The sequence below is a fragment of the Nilaparvata lugens genome, chromosome X (genome assembly GCF_014356525.2).
Source record: "Nilaparvata lugens isolate BPH chromosome X, ASM1435652v1, whole genome shotgun sequence".
NCBI lineage: Eukaryota > Metazoa > Arthropoda > Insecta > Hemiptera > Delphacidae > Nilaparvata > Nilaparvata lugens.
In genome coordinates, this window is record NC_052518.1 from 57766533 (window position 1) to 57782694 (window position 16162).

The 16162-nt window shown below is 35.1% G+C and overlaps 1 protein-coding gene across 1 annotated transcript; it reads left to right on the forward strand.

Moving 5' to 3' along the window:
- Positions 1–3858: 3858 nt before the first annotated feature.
- Positions 3859–5590, forward strand: LOC120354630. The gene is made up of 2 exons (XM_039441996.1): positions 3859–4023; positions 5093–5590. The coding sequence occupies exons 1-2, from the start codon at positions 3859–3861 to the stop codon at positions 5348–5350; spliced, it is 423 nt and encodes a 140-aa protein (XP_039297930.1). The 3' UTR covers positions 5351–5590.
- Positions 5591–16162: the final 10572 nt, after the last annotated feature.

Genomic DNA, 16162 nt, shown 5'->3' on the forward strand with positions numbered 1-16162 from the left:
TACAAAGAATTACAATCTATATAAAGCAAATAGTTACTTGGTTTTGTGGGATCGTATGTGTCAGGGATGTGTTTGTTATTGGCTTCGCAATAACGCTTGCCAATAAACGAAACACCACCGCGCATTCCTGATTCAAACAATAGATGTATATCGGGATCGCTAATCAATTGAAGTTCAACCCGGGTGAACTTTAACATACAATTCCAAGTGTAATGAGCAAGCGAAAGAAAATGAGTCACATCGAGGCCATATGACCTAAAAAGCGTTGACCTCATTTCTTCAAAAACCTCAACTAATAGCATGACGTCTAGGCACAGATAGAAATCATGATACTCGCCGAGAGATTTCAACTTGAATGTTGAGAACACTCTTTGTGCATGCTCATATTCTTTGGGGGAGAGGGGTGTATCGTTAAGATCATTTTAAAATATTCTATCAGAGGGAGAGAAGTCTCAGCGAATTTTTCAGGGCAAGATATGTACGAATAGGGATATACTCCTTTTTTTAACAAGAGTTGCCTATGTTTGAGATCGGGGTCATTAAATACTGAAAACAGACGTTTGAACTTCGATTCCATATCTGTACTATCTACCAAGTTGCGCACTAATACTTCTAAAGATTCATTCATAAATTTATATGAATCTAAAAACTTGATTTTTCCCACTGTCAATGTCAAAAATCTTTCTGATGTATTGGCGATACAGGAAATTTCTTTTTTACATTTTCCAAGAGCTTTTAGAATAAAATGACTGTCAAATCCGCTAAAATTATGGAAGTAACAGCTAATCGTATCGTCAGTTCGAGTATTTAAATTACACGACACATGAGCAGCACACAAAAACTTTCCATTTTCATGTGCATGATGGCGTACCTTTGTGTCTGTTTCGGTGAAAACTTCATCGCAAAGGCACAGTTATCAGCGTTTTGAAATTCGCGTTGCTGACGTTCACTTAAATGCTCCATCGGAATTTCACATTTTATATCCGCACTCAATAAATCGCCCAGTTCGATTATTCCCTTGAGAAATTTCTTCATGATCTTTTCATTGATATTACTCGATCTATAGAGTACTGGGCCGTACGCGATATCTCCATTCACATAAATTACAACGAAACAATACCTGCACGGAATATGATGCGCCGTTTTCTTGGTGTAACTTCTGGTGATAGGTACATCCTCAGATTCATTACCATCCATATTCACAACAAATGTTTCCAAATCCGCGTAGATTGTATACTTTTTCTTCAAAGTCGAACCGAGTTTTTTAAATTTGATTGTCTCACCTCGTTTTGGGTATGAAGTTCTCTGAGACTGGAACTTTGAACAAAGCTCTAGATGTCTCATCAAATTTGCTTTCCCATCACAATTTTTAGATTTGTTTGTTGTAAATCTGTGAAAACAGAAATTACAAACATCTACTTGACGATTATTTTTCGAAAGGTGAGAAAGAAGACGCGACAATCCATTTTTCCCATTCGCAGTGTTAATTAAACAAAAATTTGTTTTTCCTGCATCACCTTTCAACATTAAAAGATTAATTTGGTATTTATGCGTATGGAATATGCTTGTTCGATAGGGGAAAAACTTTTTGTTGTCATACGCAATAACATGAATTGCGATGTCTGTATTGAGAATTTCAAATTTCTTTATGTCACGATTGGTGGTTGGGAAATTAACTTGCGAGTGTTCAGCCTGTGAGCAAATTTGCTCAAATATTTCACCGTTAATGTCTGCCTATTCGGTTTCTGGTGAAAATAGGCTAGAACACTCCACAGAAAACACTTTTTATCAGAAAGATTTTTGACATTGATAACACATTTCTTATTGTTGATGAACTGGGGTGTTTGAATATAACTGCTTGTGTATATTGGATTATATCTAATCACATTTACATGAAGCGAGTCAATCTTCTTCAACACCCACCCACTCCCAAATTGAACAAAGTTATCGAATGAACTTAAAATTTTCCTAACTGCTAACATAAATTGTTCATTCAATTCGTCATAACTCTCTAAGACATTCATGCCTATGGCCGAGTAGCTATGAAGATTCACAATGGATGAAACAGCTTCGGATTCCTCTGATTCTAAAACTACCATCTTATACAATAATACATTTAATACTAAAAACCATTTCACATTTCCTTCGAAACGTGCAGCGTGTTCTCTTATTATCTCGAAAACACGAGCTTTCGAGTTTTGAAGCACATTTTCAATGTCAGGTGCTACGTTTTCGAAGGAAATGCGATGGCGAATTGCTCGCGAACTCACGCCTCCAACCCTGTGTTCTCTGCTATGCTCCATCTCTGCTACTAGCGGGTTACTGAAAACAAACAAAGAATATATTACTATGGCACAGAATTAGATATAAAAACAAGTAAACATTAATCTAAAAATCAGTTGTGATTTAACAAGCTGCAAGTACAGTGCAAAAAATGCTATCTCAGGATCAGATTTTCATGCACGAACGATTGAGGTTATTAACATTTGATAATCGTTGGAAATTAGAATCGAGTCTGTTGTCACCTCAAAATATGGCTAAACAGGGTTTTAAATTTGTGCGAGCACCTGACGTTGTTCAATGTGTGTTTTGTTCAGTATATTTAGAAAATTGGTTGGCAACAGACGATCCTAGTAAGGAACATGAGCGATGCAGTCCAAATTGTGGATGGCGCAAAGAAGATAATATTTCATGTGAAGAGGAGAATTTCGATAATAATATTCTACGACAATATGAAGAACGAGTTTTAACTTTCCATCGTCCAGAACCATTCAAGCTCTCGGTATTTATTAATAGAGCAGACTATTTTGCAATAAATGGATACTTTTTACATGAGAAATCATATCTGCAATGTGTATATTGCAAATATATTATTGAAAATCCTTATGAAAAAGTGATACATGTTCTGTTTTGTATATATTAAAAGATGAGCTATAATGGAAAAGAAAAGACGAATGATGAAAAAGGAGATGCTGTGGGAAAACAAGCTGGATATTGTACAATATGCACTCTGTTGTAGAAGTAATTCTCAATCAGAATCAAGATATTAGTGATTCCTAAGTGCATTGTAGTAGTAGTATCAGGAAAGAAGTAAGTTCTGAAAAATCATGATTAGAAAAATAAAGAATTGTATCATACTTACATGCAATGAATGATGTGCTGTACTGTCTCTCTCTCTGCTTACACTCCAACTCTCAGACTAGTTCTTCATACGTCTTTCCTCCTCAAAGACTGGAGTGATTATGCAGTAGTGCACACTCGAACTCTGTGAAATCAACGAACATAATGAAAATCACAATAATATTGAGAAGAAATTTAGCAAGTCAACATGTGATGTTAATTATGAAAATTAATGAGGAGATTACATTGCTCTCACATTCGAAATATTGTTATTCGAGATATTATATCTGGAAGTGAGAAATTTTATATTAGTGCATTGTGAGAATTTGATATTTTTTCTCTGAATGCACCTTGCTGTACGTGTTAGAATGCATTTGTATGTCAAGGATGTGATAAGCGGGAAAATGCACTATCTCTCACTCATCCTAAAACAGAGAGAGAGAAACGAATGAGTATATAAGCAGCGGTTATTGGATTTGCCAGCTTCATTCGAGCACTAGTCACGTTCCTGTTACACATATCCTCGTCATCATGGACTCATCATCTACGTGTCAGGACTACATCCTACCAGATACACCTCCACAACAAGGCACTTCCTTCCCATCTTACTGGGCAGCGCAAGCTGCACAGAAGAAGAAGCTTCCATCTGCCAATAGCAGTGCTGCTCCCCCTGCTGCTGCTGCATCCGACTCCGAGGACTCTCCGCTGAAGAGACGTGGGGTCTTTGTGGAGAGAGGGATGAGCAGTGAGGAATTCATTATACCAGACACACCACCATCTCATCTGGGATGGGCACCGAAGCGTGTACCACTAACAACGATTTCCACCAACAAGCAGCAGGGGAAGAGAAAGCTGCACTTTCTGGAGGAGGATGAGGAGGAAACCAACTTTGTACCCTCAAAGGTTAGTTATTTCAAATATTATTAACATGTAATGTGAACAGATAATTTTAAATCTTATATGTTGTCATTAATTTGTTGAAAGCTTCCTAGTAAAAAGCTTGCTAGTATCTGATAAATTTCTTACTTTACTGAGAAAAACTAATTTCCAATAGATCTGTTCACATTACATGTACTCACATTGTGATATTAAATGATTAGAGTTATTGTGAGAAATTGATGAATCTGATTGAAAGACAATTTCAATCAAGAATTATTTCTTGATAACGAATATAGGAAATGAAACTATTCAACTTTAGAGTTCAGTTAAGATGTATATTCGAGTTCATGAATATGATGATTACATTGATATATTCATTTGAATTGAGCATAAATTGTTTTATGAAATCAAGAAATATAATTATTTGAAGTGATTAGGTTGAATGCATGCTACTATCTAATAAATACTTTAGTGAGAAAAAAACTAATTTCCAATAGATGTCTTTGTATTACATGCATGCACAATGTGATATTAAATGATTAGAGTTCAGTTAAGATGTGTATATTTTGAATTCATGAATATTATAATGATTACTTTTTGAAATTGAACTGATCAAGCTTACTAGTTGATTAGAGTTCAGTCAAAAAAATTGAATAAGATGAATATTTTGATTTCATTATTATGATGCTTACATATTATTTGTACTAATCATGCATTTTTTGCTATAATATTGAAGTGATGTGTTAAGAAAATTACTGATTCAGTTGATAGTTATTTGTTGCAATGAAAAAGTTTGCTTATTAATTTGATGTATGCATCACTATTGGATTCTGCAATATGAAGCAAGAAATATTATTTCAATAACTGATATTACTCACTTTGTGTAGAGAATGTCTTGTCAATCTGATGATATCAAGTTGAGATTATGACAATAATCTGTTGATCACAAGTAGTTGATAATCTTATGTAGAGAATGTCTTGTCAATCTGATGATATCAAGTTGAGATTATGACAATAATCTGTTGATCACAAGTAGTTGATAATCTGAAACAAATTATAATAAAGTTACTAATCATAGATTTTCATTTAACAGAAACGTATGTGTGAGAACACCTCCATGGCTCCGCTACTAGAGGAGGCAGCGGCGCGGGATGATGATGATGATGATGACTTTATCGCACTCATCAATAAGCCATCACCAAAACCATGGATGCCTCTCCGCGAGCTGGTGGAAGATGTCCCACATACTATCATCTCCGTGCGAGAAGAAACAAACCATCATGGCAGACGAATTATATTAAAAATAAAAATCGCTTCTACAAAGAAAATCTCTGAGGTATTCAGATATTGAGAAAACCTCTGAGATTTTCTTCCATAATTTCGCCCTGTAAAGTTATTAAATTTAATTCTAAGTGTAAAAATTTAGGAATAGTGGTGAAGCATGTCACCGCTACATGGAGTGACATTAAGATTGTTAAAATGTAACAATCTTATTCTCATACCATGTTGCGGTGAGATGCATCACAAGTAGTATATAATGTAAATATTGTAGTGATTGATAATAAATTGTAATATTGTTTTTATAAAAAAATCGTTTTTAATTCTCACCTGTTTGTTGTGTCAAAGAAGAAGATGTAGAATAGTACACTGTTCATGCAAGAATAGATCCTCTTGTAACTGAACACTCAATGAATGTAGAATAGTTCACACAAAGAATATTAATGCTCTTGTACAGTCAATGAGTGTTCGGTCACAAGAGAAGCTATTTTATAGTTGCTGCTGCGCGCGCACGCGCATGCACCACATGACGGTCTTGACCTTGTTGCGAGATTCTCTTCCATCTGTTTGCGCTATACACTCACTATAGATATTTCAATCTATTTTTATCAGTATGCTTACAACACTTGAATGGAGAAGTTGTGCAATGAAGATAATCGTATGGAGAGTTTTATTTGTTCTTCTCTTTATAATATGTTGTGTGAATATGCTATTACTTTTCCATATTGCTTTGAAAAAATATGATTCAATGCAAAATGATAGTAAGAGAATATTGGAATCTATACAAAATGTACGAAATAAGATTAGGGATTTGGAAACACCTCAATTGATGCAGGAATCACTGCTAGTAAGAAATCATACATTATCTTATATCAAATCATGTGTCAATTCATCAGATGCTTCTCTCGATGTTAGTCTAAGACATTGGTATAGATTTATGATTGATGAACGTTCAATTCTTTGCAATTTCTACAAAACTTACAACATACTTAACAAGTGTGTTAATAAGACACATCATGATGATAGAAAATTGTATTCCCTATTGATTAAAACATACCAACTTTGTGATAATATATAAAGCACATAGTGAGACAATTTCTTTGTCTCGCGATTGAGGTTAAGTGTTTAATTAATTAACCTCAGTCGATGTTCAACTATTGAGTTGAAAGGTAATGAAAAATGGTATGTAGAAGAAAGTTATCTTCTAGAAAACGAGGGAGAGGAATCTTGAGTTCGGCTAGCAAAATTGTCAAAGGTATAGCGGGTACTGTGGGGGACATTACATCAACTATTATAAATAAATTATAAAACGCATCACTGGAAACCCATTTCCCTGGCTATCAGTGGTGTGGCCCTGGCACAAAGGTTAATGAAAGGTTAAAGAGAGGCGATCAAGGTATAAATTCATTAGATAGAGCCTGTAAGGTACATGATATAGCATACACTCAAAATAGTGATAATAAGTCGCGAGCGATTGCAGACAGAGCTCTTGCAAACACAGCATGGGAAATATTCAAGAATCCAAAATCATCTCTAAGTGAAAGAGCACTTAGTTATCTTGTAACAAACGTGATGAAAGCTAAAGCAGCGTTTGGCGGTGGTTTGAGAAAGAAGAAGAAGAAGAAGAAGAGCACAAGTGTTGGGAAAACTCATAGCAGCTCGATAAGGAAAAAAGCTATTGCTCAGTTGAAACAGCATATTGCAGGTAGAGGTTACTATTTGAAACCGTACCCTCCAATCTCGAGTGGTGGTCGTATTTTGATTGGGCCCAACCCCACATCCTCCTCCTCCTCACCATATGGTGTAAGTTTATTCCCAAAGAAAAAAGGAGTTAAAAAACGTAGAAAGACAAAGAAGGTGAAAAAATGAATATCGATGGTGAATTGTCCAATCACGATCTAATAAAATGGTGTAAATTATTACAAATTCCCCTACGAGGTGTATACATGATAGATACATTACCTAATAAAATTCTAAAAAATGAGAATTGTATTGTTAATTTAGACACTCAATCCGGACATGGTACACACTGGGTTGGTTATAAGAAACGAGGATCAAATGTTTACTATTTTGATCCAATTGGTAATTTACAACCACCTTATGAATTGAATAAATATTGGAAAAAAAACAGGTGTAAATATTTTTTACAATGTTGAGCACATGCAACCATTACATACAAATATATGTGGACACCTTATGCTCTTGTTTTTTGCGAACCAGTTGTAATCCAGTATTTGTACCGAAAACATATAAGATGGTTGTTATTACATTACGATCTAGATCAAGTGATCTCTATGAACATTTACAAGAAATTCTCGATTTGGATAAAAATAAAGAATGGGAAATTGGATTGATTAATTTCTGTACTTACAATAGCATTGCAAATGTTATAAAAGGTAAAAATTCTACCTTCAAATATGGTGATAAATTAATTGATCTTGATACGGGTGCATATGAAGTTGATGACATTATATTAGCTTTAAAGAGTAAATTGAATAGTGACAAAAAGAAACTTAATATAAGAGCTAACATGAATACTATGAAGCTCAAAATTCGTTCTGATAAGCCTATTGACTTTACATCATCTACTTCAATAGGAAAAATGCTTGGTTTTGATAATGTTATATTACAACCGAATAAATGGTATTATTCTCAGCATTTAGTTAGCATAACAAATATTGACTCTATTGTAGTTGAGTGCAATATAGCCTGTGGGAGTTACTCCGATGGCAAACAGAAATATATTATATACGAGTTCTCACCTGGAGTACCTAGTGGGTATTTGATAAATGAAACACCTAATCCGATAATCTATATGCCTTTAAACACACATAGAATTCAAAGCATTAATGTAAAGGTAACCGATCAAGAAGGATCGTTTATTGATTTCCGAGGAGATATAATTACAATTAGACTTCACATTCGTGAAAAACAAAGAACTTGAAATGGGATTCCTCGTTTTCAAACCACACACTAGCATTTGCTCACAGAAGCTCATTAGAGACTCAAACGTGATAGAGTCAACACCTAAAAAGCTACGTGCTATATCAGCGAAAAGCGCGAGAATATTGGAAAAGTTGGGATTTATAGTAGATTGGCATCATGTACGGTGCAGCAATTAGTGAAATTCTCGATGTTGAATCTCAACTCGAGTTCTATAATGATATTACTAAATTTCAGTTCCATACTCATACAGTATTTTCGGGTCAAGAAATTAAACCCTCAGATGAAGCTCGCATCCATGTGGCTTCTATGGATCAGTACAGTCTTCCATGCAAATCATTTATATTTATTGAGGGGGAGGTGAAGTGTACAAAACCAGCTGCGAAGGCCGGGGATGCTCTGATAGAAGCTAAGTATATATTATCCAGTAACCTCATTGGAAATCTCTTTGATGAAATTCGATATGAATTGGCTGGACAACAAATTTCTAAATCAAGACTAATTGGATTAACATCAACAATTGAAGCTATACTAGTGAAAAATATGTTTGATAAGAACACATATCACTTGGCTGGGTTTGACAGAGCAGGATATACACTAAAAGATAATAAGTTTACATTCTGTGTGCCTCTTAAATTAGTTTTACCATTTTTTGAAGACTTTCAAAGAATAATTTTAAACTTGAAACAAGAACTTGTATTATTAAGATCGCCAACAGATCTCAATTGCATCAAGTCTACAGAAGCAACATATGTTAATATAAAAATAACAAAGCTTCAATGGAGAATTCCCTATATTACTTTAGAAGATCATGTGAGGTTGAAATTTTTGAGATTGCTCGATGCTGATACACCGCTGAAGCTGAGCTTTCGTCATTGGGAGATTTCAGAATTACCAAATTTACAAAATAGCACTGTTCATTCTTGGGCAGTAAAAACTGCATCCCATCTCGACACACCAAAGTATGTTGTTTTAGTGTTTCAAACAGATCGTAAGAATAAAATTAATAAATCAATCTCGGAATTTGATAGTTGTAATCTTCAAAATGCAAAGGTCTACTTGAACTCTGACTATTTTCCTTATGAAAACCTCCTTGGTAAACAAGAATTGATGTACCGTATGTTTTTGGATTTTCCCTCGGCGTACTATAACCATAGTATCAATACTGAGCTTGGAACAGAGATTGATTTTGACACATTTTGTACTAAAACACCCCTGATTGTAATTGACTGTTCACATCAATCTTCTCATTTGAAATCCTCCACAGATATTAGAATAGATATGGAATTTAAGGAAGCTGTACCTCCAAATACTTCCGCTTATTGCATTTTAATCAGTGATCGTATCATGGAGTACACTCCTCTTACTTCCATGGTGAAGGAAGTTCAGTAATTTCTCGATAGAGCACAAGCTATATAAGTATTGCATTTTTCAAATTTTACTCATTTGAGGTTTTAGCTTTGATCGGTTAACATCTAGAATGTCTTCTAATTCTGAGAAGAAAACACGCTCTATCGGGATACAGTGTGATCTTGATAAGGAGGAGGAAGACAGCATCTACTATGACTCAAGATGTAGTACACCTATAATGTCTTCTAATTCTGAGAAGAAAACACAATCTATTGACACACAGTGTGATCTTAACGCCGAACAAGACTTCTTCTACTATCACTCAAGATGTAGTACACCTAAACCACAGGAGGAGAATGGAGGAGGAGGAGGAGGAGGAGAAGAAGGAGGAGAAGGAGGAGGAGGAGGAGGAGGACAAAGGAGGACAATGGAGGAGGACAAAACAGCACAAGAGGAGGAAGAAACTCTCTCCTGTAGGAAAATTTGCAACAGTCAACATGCATTGGTTCAAAGGAAATTCTAATCAAATTATCGTGAAAGAAATCGGAATCTTAGATCAGGTAAATAGCTTTGTTGTGTTACATTTCAAGTCTCCATTCGCAAAGTCGGAATTGAATGCTAAATTGCGTAAGCAAGTAACATGGGCAGAGAACAATTATCACAAAATACGCTGGGAAGATGGTCATTTTATTTATACACACGAATTATTGATATCTTATCTTGAAGGATATGATAAAATCTACACAAAAGGTACAGAGAAAGCTGAGTTTCTTAGAAGGTTACACAAAAACGTATGTTGTTTACCGGATGAAATTGAGAAACCAAATTTTAACTACTTTACAAGTTCTTGGTGTTATAATGCCTGTGAAATTCATCATCGCAATCCGCAGGGGCGCTGTGTGCTCTTCGCGGCGGTTCATTACAATAGTTTGATGATGAAAAATATGGACTCATCTCCAAATTTCATGTGCGAAAACAATAGAATGCTTAGCATGAAAAAATGTCAATTCTATTCAAATACTGAAAAGAAAAACTTTGCAAGATATGGTTTTTTCTATAACGGACAAGAAATTCAATGTGTTTATTGTATGCAAGCATTGAAATATCCTACTGCTTGTGTATGTTGCATTGGAGGGAAGGCACAGGAACCGTTTAATTTCTCTATATTAGTACCGACATATGTATAGTTTCTTCATTTGCTCATCATGGACCCGTGCAAGTGGATGCAAGCTGATAGTGAATTGGAAATGAGGTTAGAGCAGTGTATTGATTGGTATGATGCCTGTGAAATTGCAATTAAACATTTAACTCATGAAAGTCATCATTTGGTGAAACAACTAAAAGACATTTTCTTAAACACAGTGAATTTGAACGATATAAATGATTATCTATGCTATTACAGACCCCATAAACTGTCTGTTAGTAAACTAATAAAAATTGAAGAGGAAGTGATGAACAATTGTAGTGAATTGTGTAAATAAATTTCTAGTGTATACTCGATTGTTTTCATTTTCCATTGTACCTGCAATGTCTAGGTTTAATCGTTCAGTACGGTATCGCTTTGTTAGTTGAGCTGTAAAGATCTCACATGCGTTGAAGCTCAATGCTATTTATAGAAGTGTGTAGTATAGTGTGCAGATACAAGTTCATTCAAATAGTTTCTTACCACGTTTTACCTGTACATACACTCAACTGAAAAATATGGTTGATTGTTATAGCTTTTCAAAGTTCAAGAAACTATCTCATCTCTTGATGACAATTTCATTCAATGAATTTGATCTAATTGCAAAGAATATTAAATTTTCAATGGGTGATGAGGTGAGTGATCTTGCATTAACAAAAACAGAAAATCTTCACTTTCCAATTCTATCTGAAATTTTTGAATTACTCGATATACTAGAAACCGGACATTTCCATTATGGTTGTTCAAATAATGATGAATCATTAGCTATTGTTAATAACTCTAATGATCTCTGGAAATGCTTATATGACATTGCCGATAAAAAATGTAAAAGATCATAGATCACCCTCTAGAGAGTTTAAAGATACATGTGTATTTGGATATACAAGTTCATTCTATGCATTAGTTATGATTGAGGAAACATTAAAAATATAATGTTCGTTGTGTGTACAACCCACAATTCAGCATGTACTTCACATCGTTGTCAAGAACATGTTTCAGTTAAATCTGAGAGTAAGATATTCATTTCACTTAAATCTGGCAGAAGTTCGTTTCACTTAAATCTGTCAGTAGATTGCCTCTCTCTCTCTCTCTCTCTCTCTCTCTCTCTCTCTCTCTCTCTCTCTCTCTCTCTCTCTCTCACATATCTCTCTCTCTGCTATTAATCATCAAATAGACCATGACCAAATGTAATTGAGCATGACTGAATGTAATTAGGCATGACTATATTAACTAGAGCATGACAAGAGAGATTGATTGATTGATTGATTGATTGAGTACTTTATTTATGTAGATTACAATATATACTGTCTTATACACTTATATACAATAGCTTACAATACAGCAAAGTTATAGATGAATTTACATTATATAGACTAAGAAAATAATTGTTGAACTGTATATGATATGAAAAAGCAATTTGTAATATAATAACTATAGATAATAATTATATTGTTATGCATCTACATAAATTGGCGGAGGTTTGGACATATCAATGTCCATTCTTTGGAAAGAATATTAAAAATATCCTCCCCACTAACTCTCTACCAAAACGTTAATTTCATTATTTAAACTAAGGATTTATTTATTAATGGAAATATTGTGAAAGTTTCAATCAATATGAATATTTAAGAGAAAAAAAACAGAAAATTTATAAAGTAAAATAATTATATAGGTAGATGAGATCAAATAATTAATAATTGATTAATAAAATGAAGTATGCTGAAAGTAGATCAGGGTAATCAACTTTCAGTAATATACAGCAGTATGCAGTGAATAATTGAAATAACATGAGTTTATATAATATATATATACAATTCGTTCTATAACAGGTTTAAAGGTTTGTATTTGTGGGATGGGTGGGGGATGGTTGTCATGTGATCGTTCTAGGGCCGGACAGTTTCAGTCATTTGTTCCAAAAGATGTTTTTTTAAAGTCAGGATGAAGCTCGCTCGGCTCTCGATGGACCTGATAGAAACAGGAAGTGCATTCCATGCACAACAGGCACTGACTAAGAAGGATTTTGTGAAAATAGTAGTTCGATGATTGGGTATCCTTAAAGTACTTTCTCCGGTTCTAGTATGTGAAGCATCTATCCTCCTACCTTTGGAGACAAATTTGAAATCTTCTTTAAAATAGTTCGGATTACCATATTTCAAGATATCTCTAACAAGCTTGACTATTCGAAAAAGCCTCTGATCGGGAAGCTTTAATGTTGAACTAGCAATGTGGGCTGGGGTGATATGATCATGGCGTTGGAGAGAGTAGACGAAACGTAGACAATAATTTTGGCAACGCTGTAGTTTATCATTCAGAGTGACTTGCATATCGTTAAGAACAGAATTACAATACATTAAATGTGGGAAGATGAGAGATTGAACCAATAATAATTTAATGTTTCTAGGGAGGATATCGTGCATTTTCTTCAATGCATGCATGGCTGAGAATACCTTTTTACAAGTTTTGTTCACTTGTTCTGACCAGTCAAGAGTATTATTCATAATAATGCCTAAATTTTTAACTGAGCTACAGTAAGGAATGTCATTACCATCTACACTAATTTTGTGAATCGATTCATAGTCAATATTGTTTATAAGACGAGAATATCCAATTATAATGGGCTGTGTTTTGATGGGATTAAGCTTAAGGCCATTTTTCTTTGTCCATTCCACTATCGAATTGATATCCTGATTCATTATTCCAACTGTTTCGTTAATTTTTGTTATGGGACAGCTTAAATATATTTGAAGGTCGTCTGCATAAGTATGGAAACTGGAGAATTTGATAATGGAAGAAAGGTCATTAGCATACAAAGTGAAGAGGAGAGGGCCTAAAATTGAACCTTGTGGTACTCCATGCATAACGTTTTTCCAAGTAGACTTTTTGTCACCGACAGATACACATTGTTTCCTACCTAATAGATAGGATTTAAACCAAACTAACGAGTTGTGACTGAAACCAAGAATAGCCAACTTATTCAGAAGGACTGTATGATCAACAGTATCAAATGCTTTAGAAAAATCAAATAGGGTGAGGATGGTGCATTTTCTTTGGTCCATAGCTAACCTTATATCATCAGTGACACGAAGCAGAGCTGTTTCAGTTGAATAGAATTTTCTAAAGCCTGATTGAAAGTTATGAAGCTCACTATTGTTGTCTAGAAATTTTACAACTTGAGCATGAATGAGTCTTTCTAGCACTTTGGACAATGCAGGTAAAATACTGATTGGTCTAAAATCCTCAACTTTATTGGGCGATGGAACTTTATTTAGAGGGCGAACCAGAGCAAACTTCCAGTTTTCAGGGAAAATGCCTTCTTCAATAGACTTGTTGAAAATGTATGTAATGGTTGGTAAAACAGCAAATAACATTTTCTTGATAAATTTAATAGGAATTTTGTCAACACCCGTAGCATTACTATGAATACGTTGAATTGCTCTGAAAGTGTCTTCTTTTGAGATTGGATGGAAATGAAATTGATCAGTAATTGGTAAATCTAAGTTTGTAACCTGCTCTTCAAGATCATCGATATGATTAGCAATGACAACTTCGTCGCGTTGGTTAGAGTGTGAAACGAAATGGTCATTTATATTGTTCAAAGCTAAGTCAATTTGTGGATTCGATTTCTGCTTGCCAAGCCCGAATTCTTTTATTCCCTGCCAAAGTGATTTAGAGTCTTGTCTGTTGTTTGTCATAAACGAATTCAAGTACCTAATCTTTGAGTTCCGTAATTCCTGTTTAACTCTATTTCTAAGGCTCCTATACTCTATGAAACTGTCCAAGTCAAATGTCTTTTTAAATTTTCTATGTACTTTGTCTCTACGTCCCATCATCTTAAGTATGTCTTCAGTCATCCACGGTACTCGTCGTTTTCTATTAATCCTCCTTGTCACATAAGGTGCATGTTTGTCATACAGAGTCAAAGTCCAATTCTCGAAAGTCTTGACCATGTCATCAACTGAGGGTAATGCTTCAATTTCATGCCATGGAGTCTGAGCCAGAGAGAGAGAGAGAGAGAGAGAGAGAGAGTATCATCATTATCATCTTCTCCTTCTTCTTCTCCTTCTTCTTCCTCTTGTTCTTCTTCTTCTCCTTCTTCTTCCTCTTCTCCTTCTTCTTCCTCTTCTTCTTCTTCTTCTCCTTCTTCCTCCTCTTCTCCTTCTTCTTCCTCTTCTTCTTCTTCTTCTCCTTCTTCTAGAGAGAGAGAGAGCCTCTTCTCCTTCTAAGGGTCGGCGGAGGGGGCAGGAGAGGGGTGGCAGGAGCGGGGGAGGTGAGGCAGGAGCAGGGGTGGTGGGGGGAAGGTGGGATGGGTGCGGGGGGAGGTGGGAGGGGGGGAAAAGTCGCAAAAAAGTCTCGCAGTATGTACAAACTGACACTACTGTGAGAGTATGAGTTGAGCCTTATGCCTACAGGCAGGCCTGGCCCCAGGGGTGGGCAGACTGGGCGGCCGCCCAGGGTGGCAGGTTTGGGGGCGGAAAATTTAAAGGAACGGAAAATTTTAAAATTCAAATAAATAATAAATCCATAATATCAAAATAATGTGAATAGTAAAATTATATAAGAAGCTTTTCAACCTCGAGCTAATGAAGACTTTTCTAAGAACAACAATGTCCCAGGAACGTCTGAGTGGTCTAGCGAACATAAAATAGTTCAGTCCCCAGATCTTGAAGAATTGGTGAAGGATTTTCCCCATGCAAAGGTCAGATGAGTTCTACTTAATTAAACAGGTGTGTTGAACAAACTTGTAGAAATTGTAGTTCTAATTACTTAGCAAGTTAAGTAGGCCTAATACTATGTTGCAGTATACGGCTGAAGGCTAAAAATAAACTTTCTTGTACTGGTGATATTTTTCAAAGTTTTTCGATTCGTACCGGTATATATCAAAATGAAAAAGTTTTCTTAGGAAAAATTTTCTTCCAATTATTACTTTATGAGATATGAACGCCTAAAGTTTAAATTTTTGGGACAGGTCATTTTTGGTTCTGTCCCAAAAATTTAAACTTTAGGCGCTCATGTCTCAGAAAGTAATGATTGAAAAAAAATGTTTTCCTGAGAAAACTTCTTCATTTTGATAGCTTGATCCTTAAGCGATCCTTGATCGTGTCCTCGCGCACCTCTCCACTAGGAAATACCGAAATGAAGTGCAACTAACAGGTGATTCTCATAGAACATAATCTCATGAGCTTATATCATTGTGCGAAATATCACTGTGAGGACAATATAGATAGTGATGATGGTTGAAGCTAAAAATGAGGAGTTTTTCACAATACAATGAGCATTGTTGTCAAGTGAACCTGAAAATCTATATGAGATAGAGCGCTCTACCTAGTCTCAGATTTTGGAGCACAAAATTACGCCCATAGGGATTTTGAATTTTACATCTAGATTGTAATCGGGATATATTGTTGATCA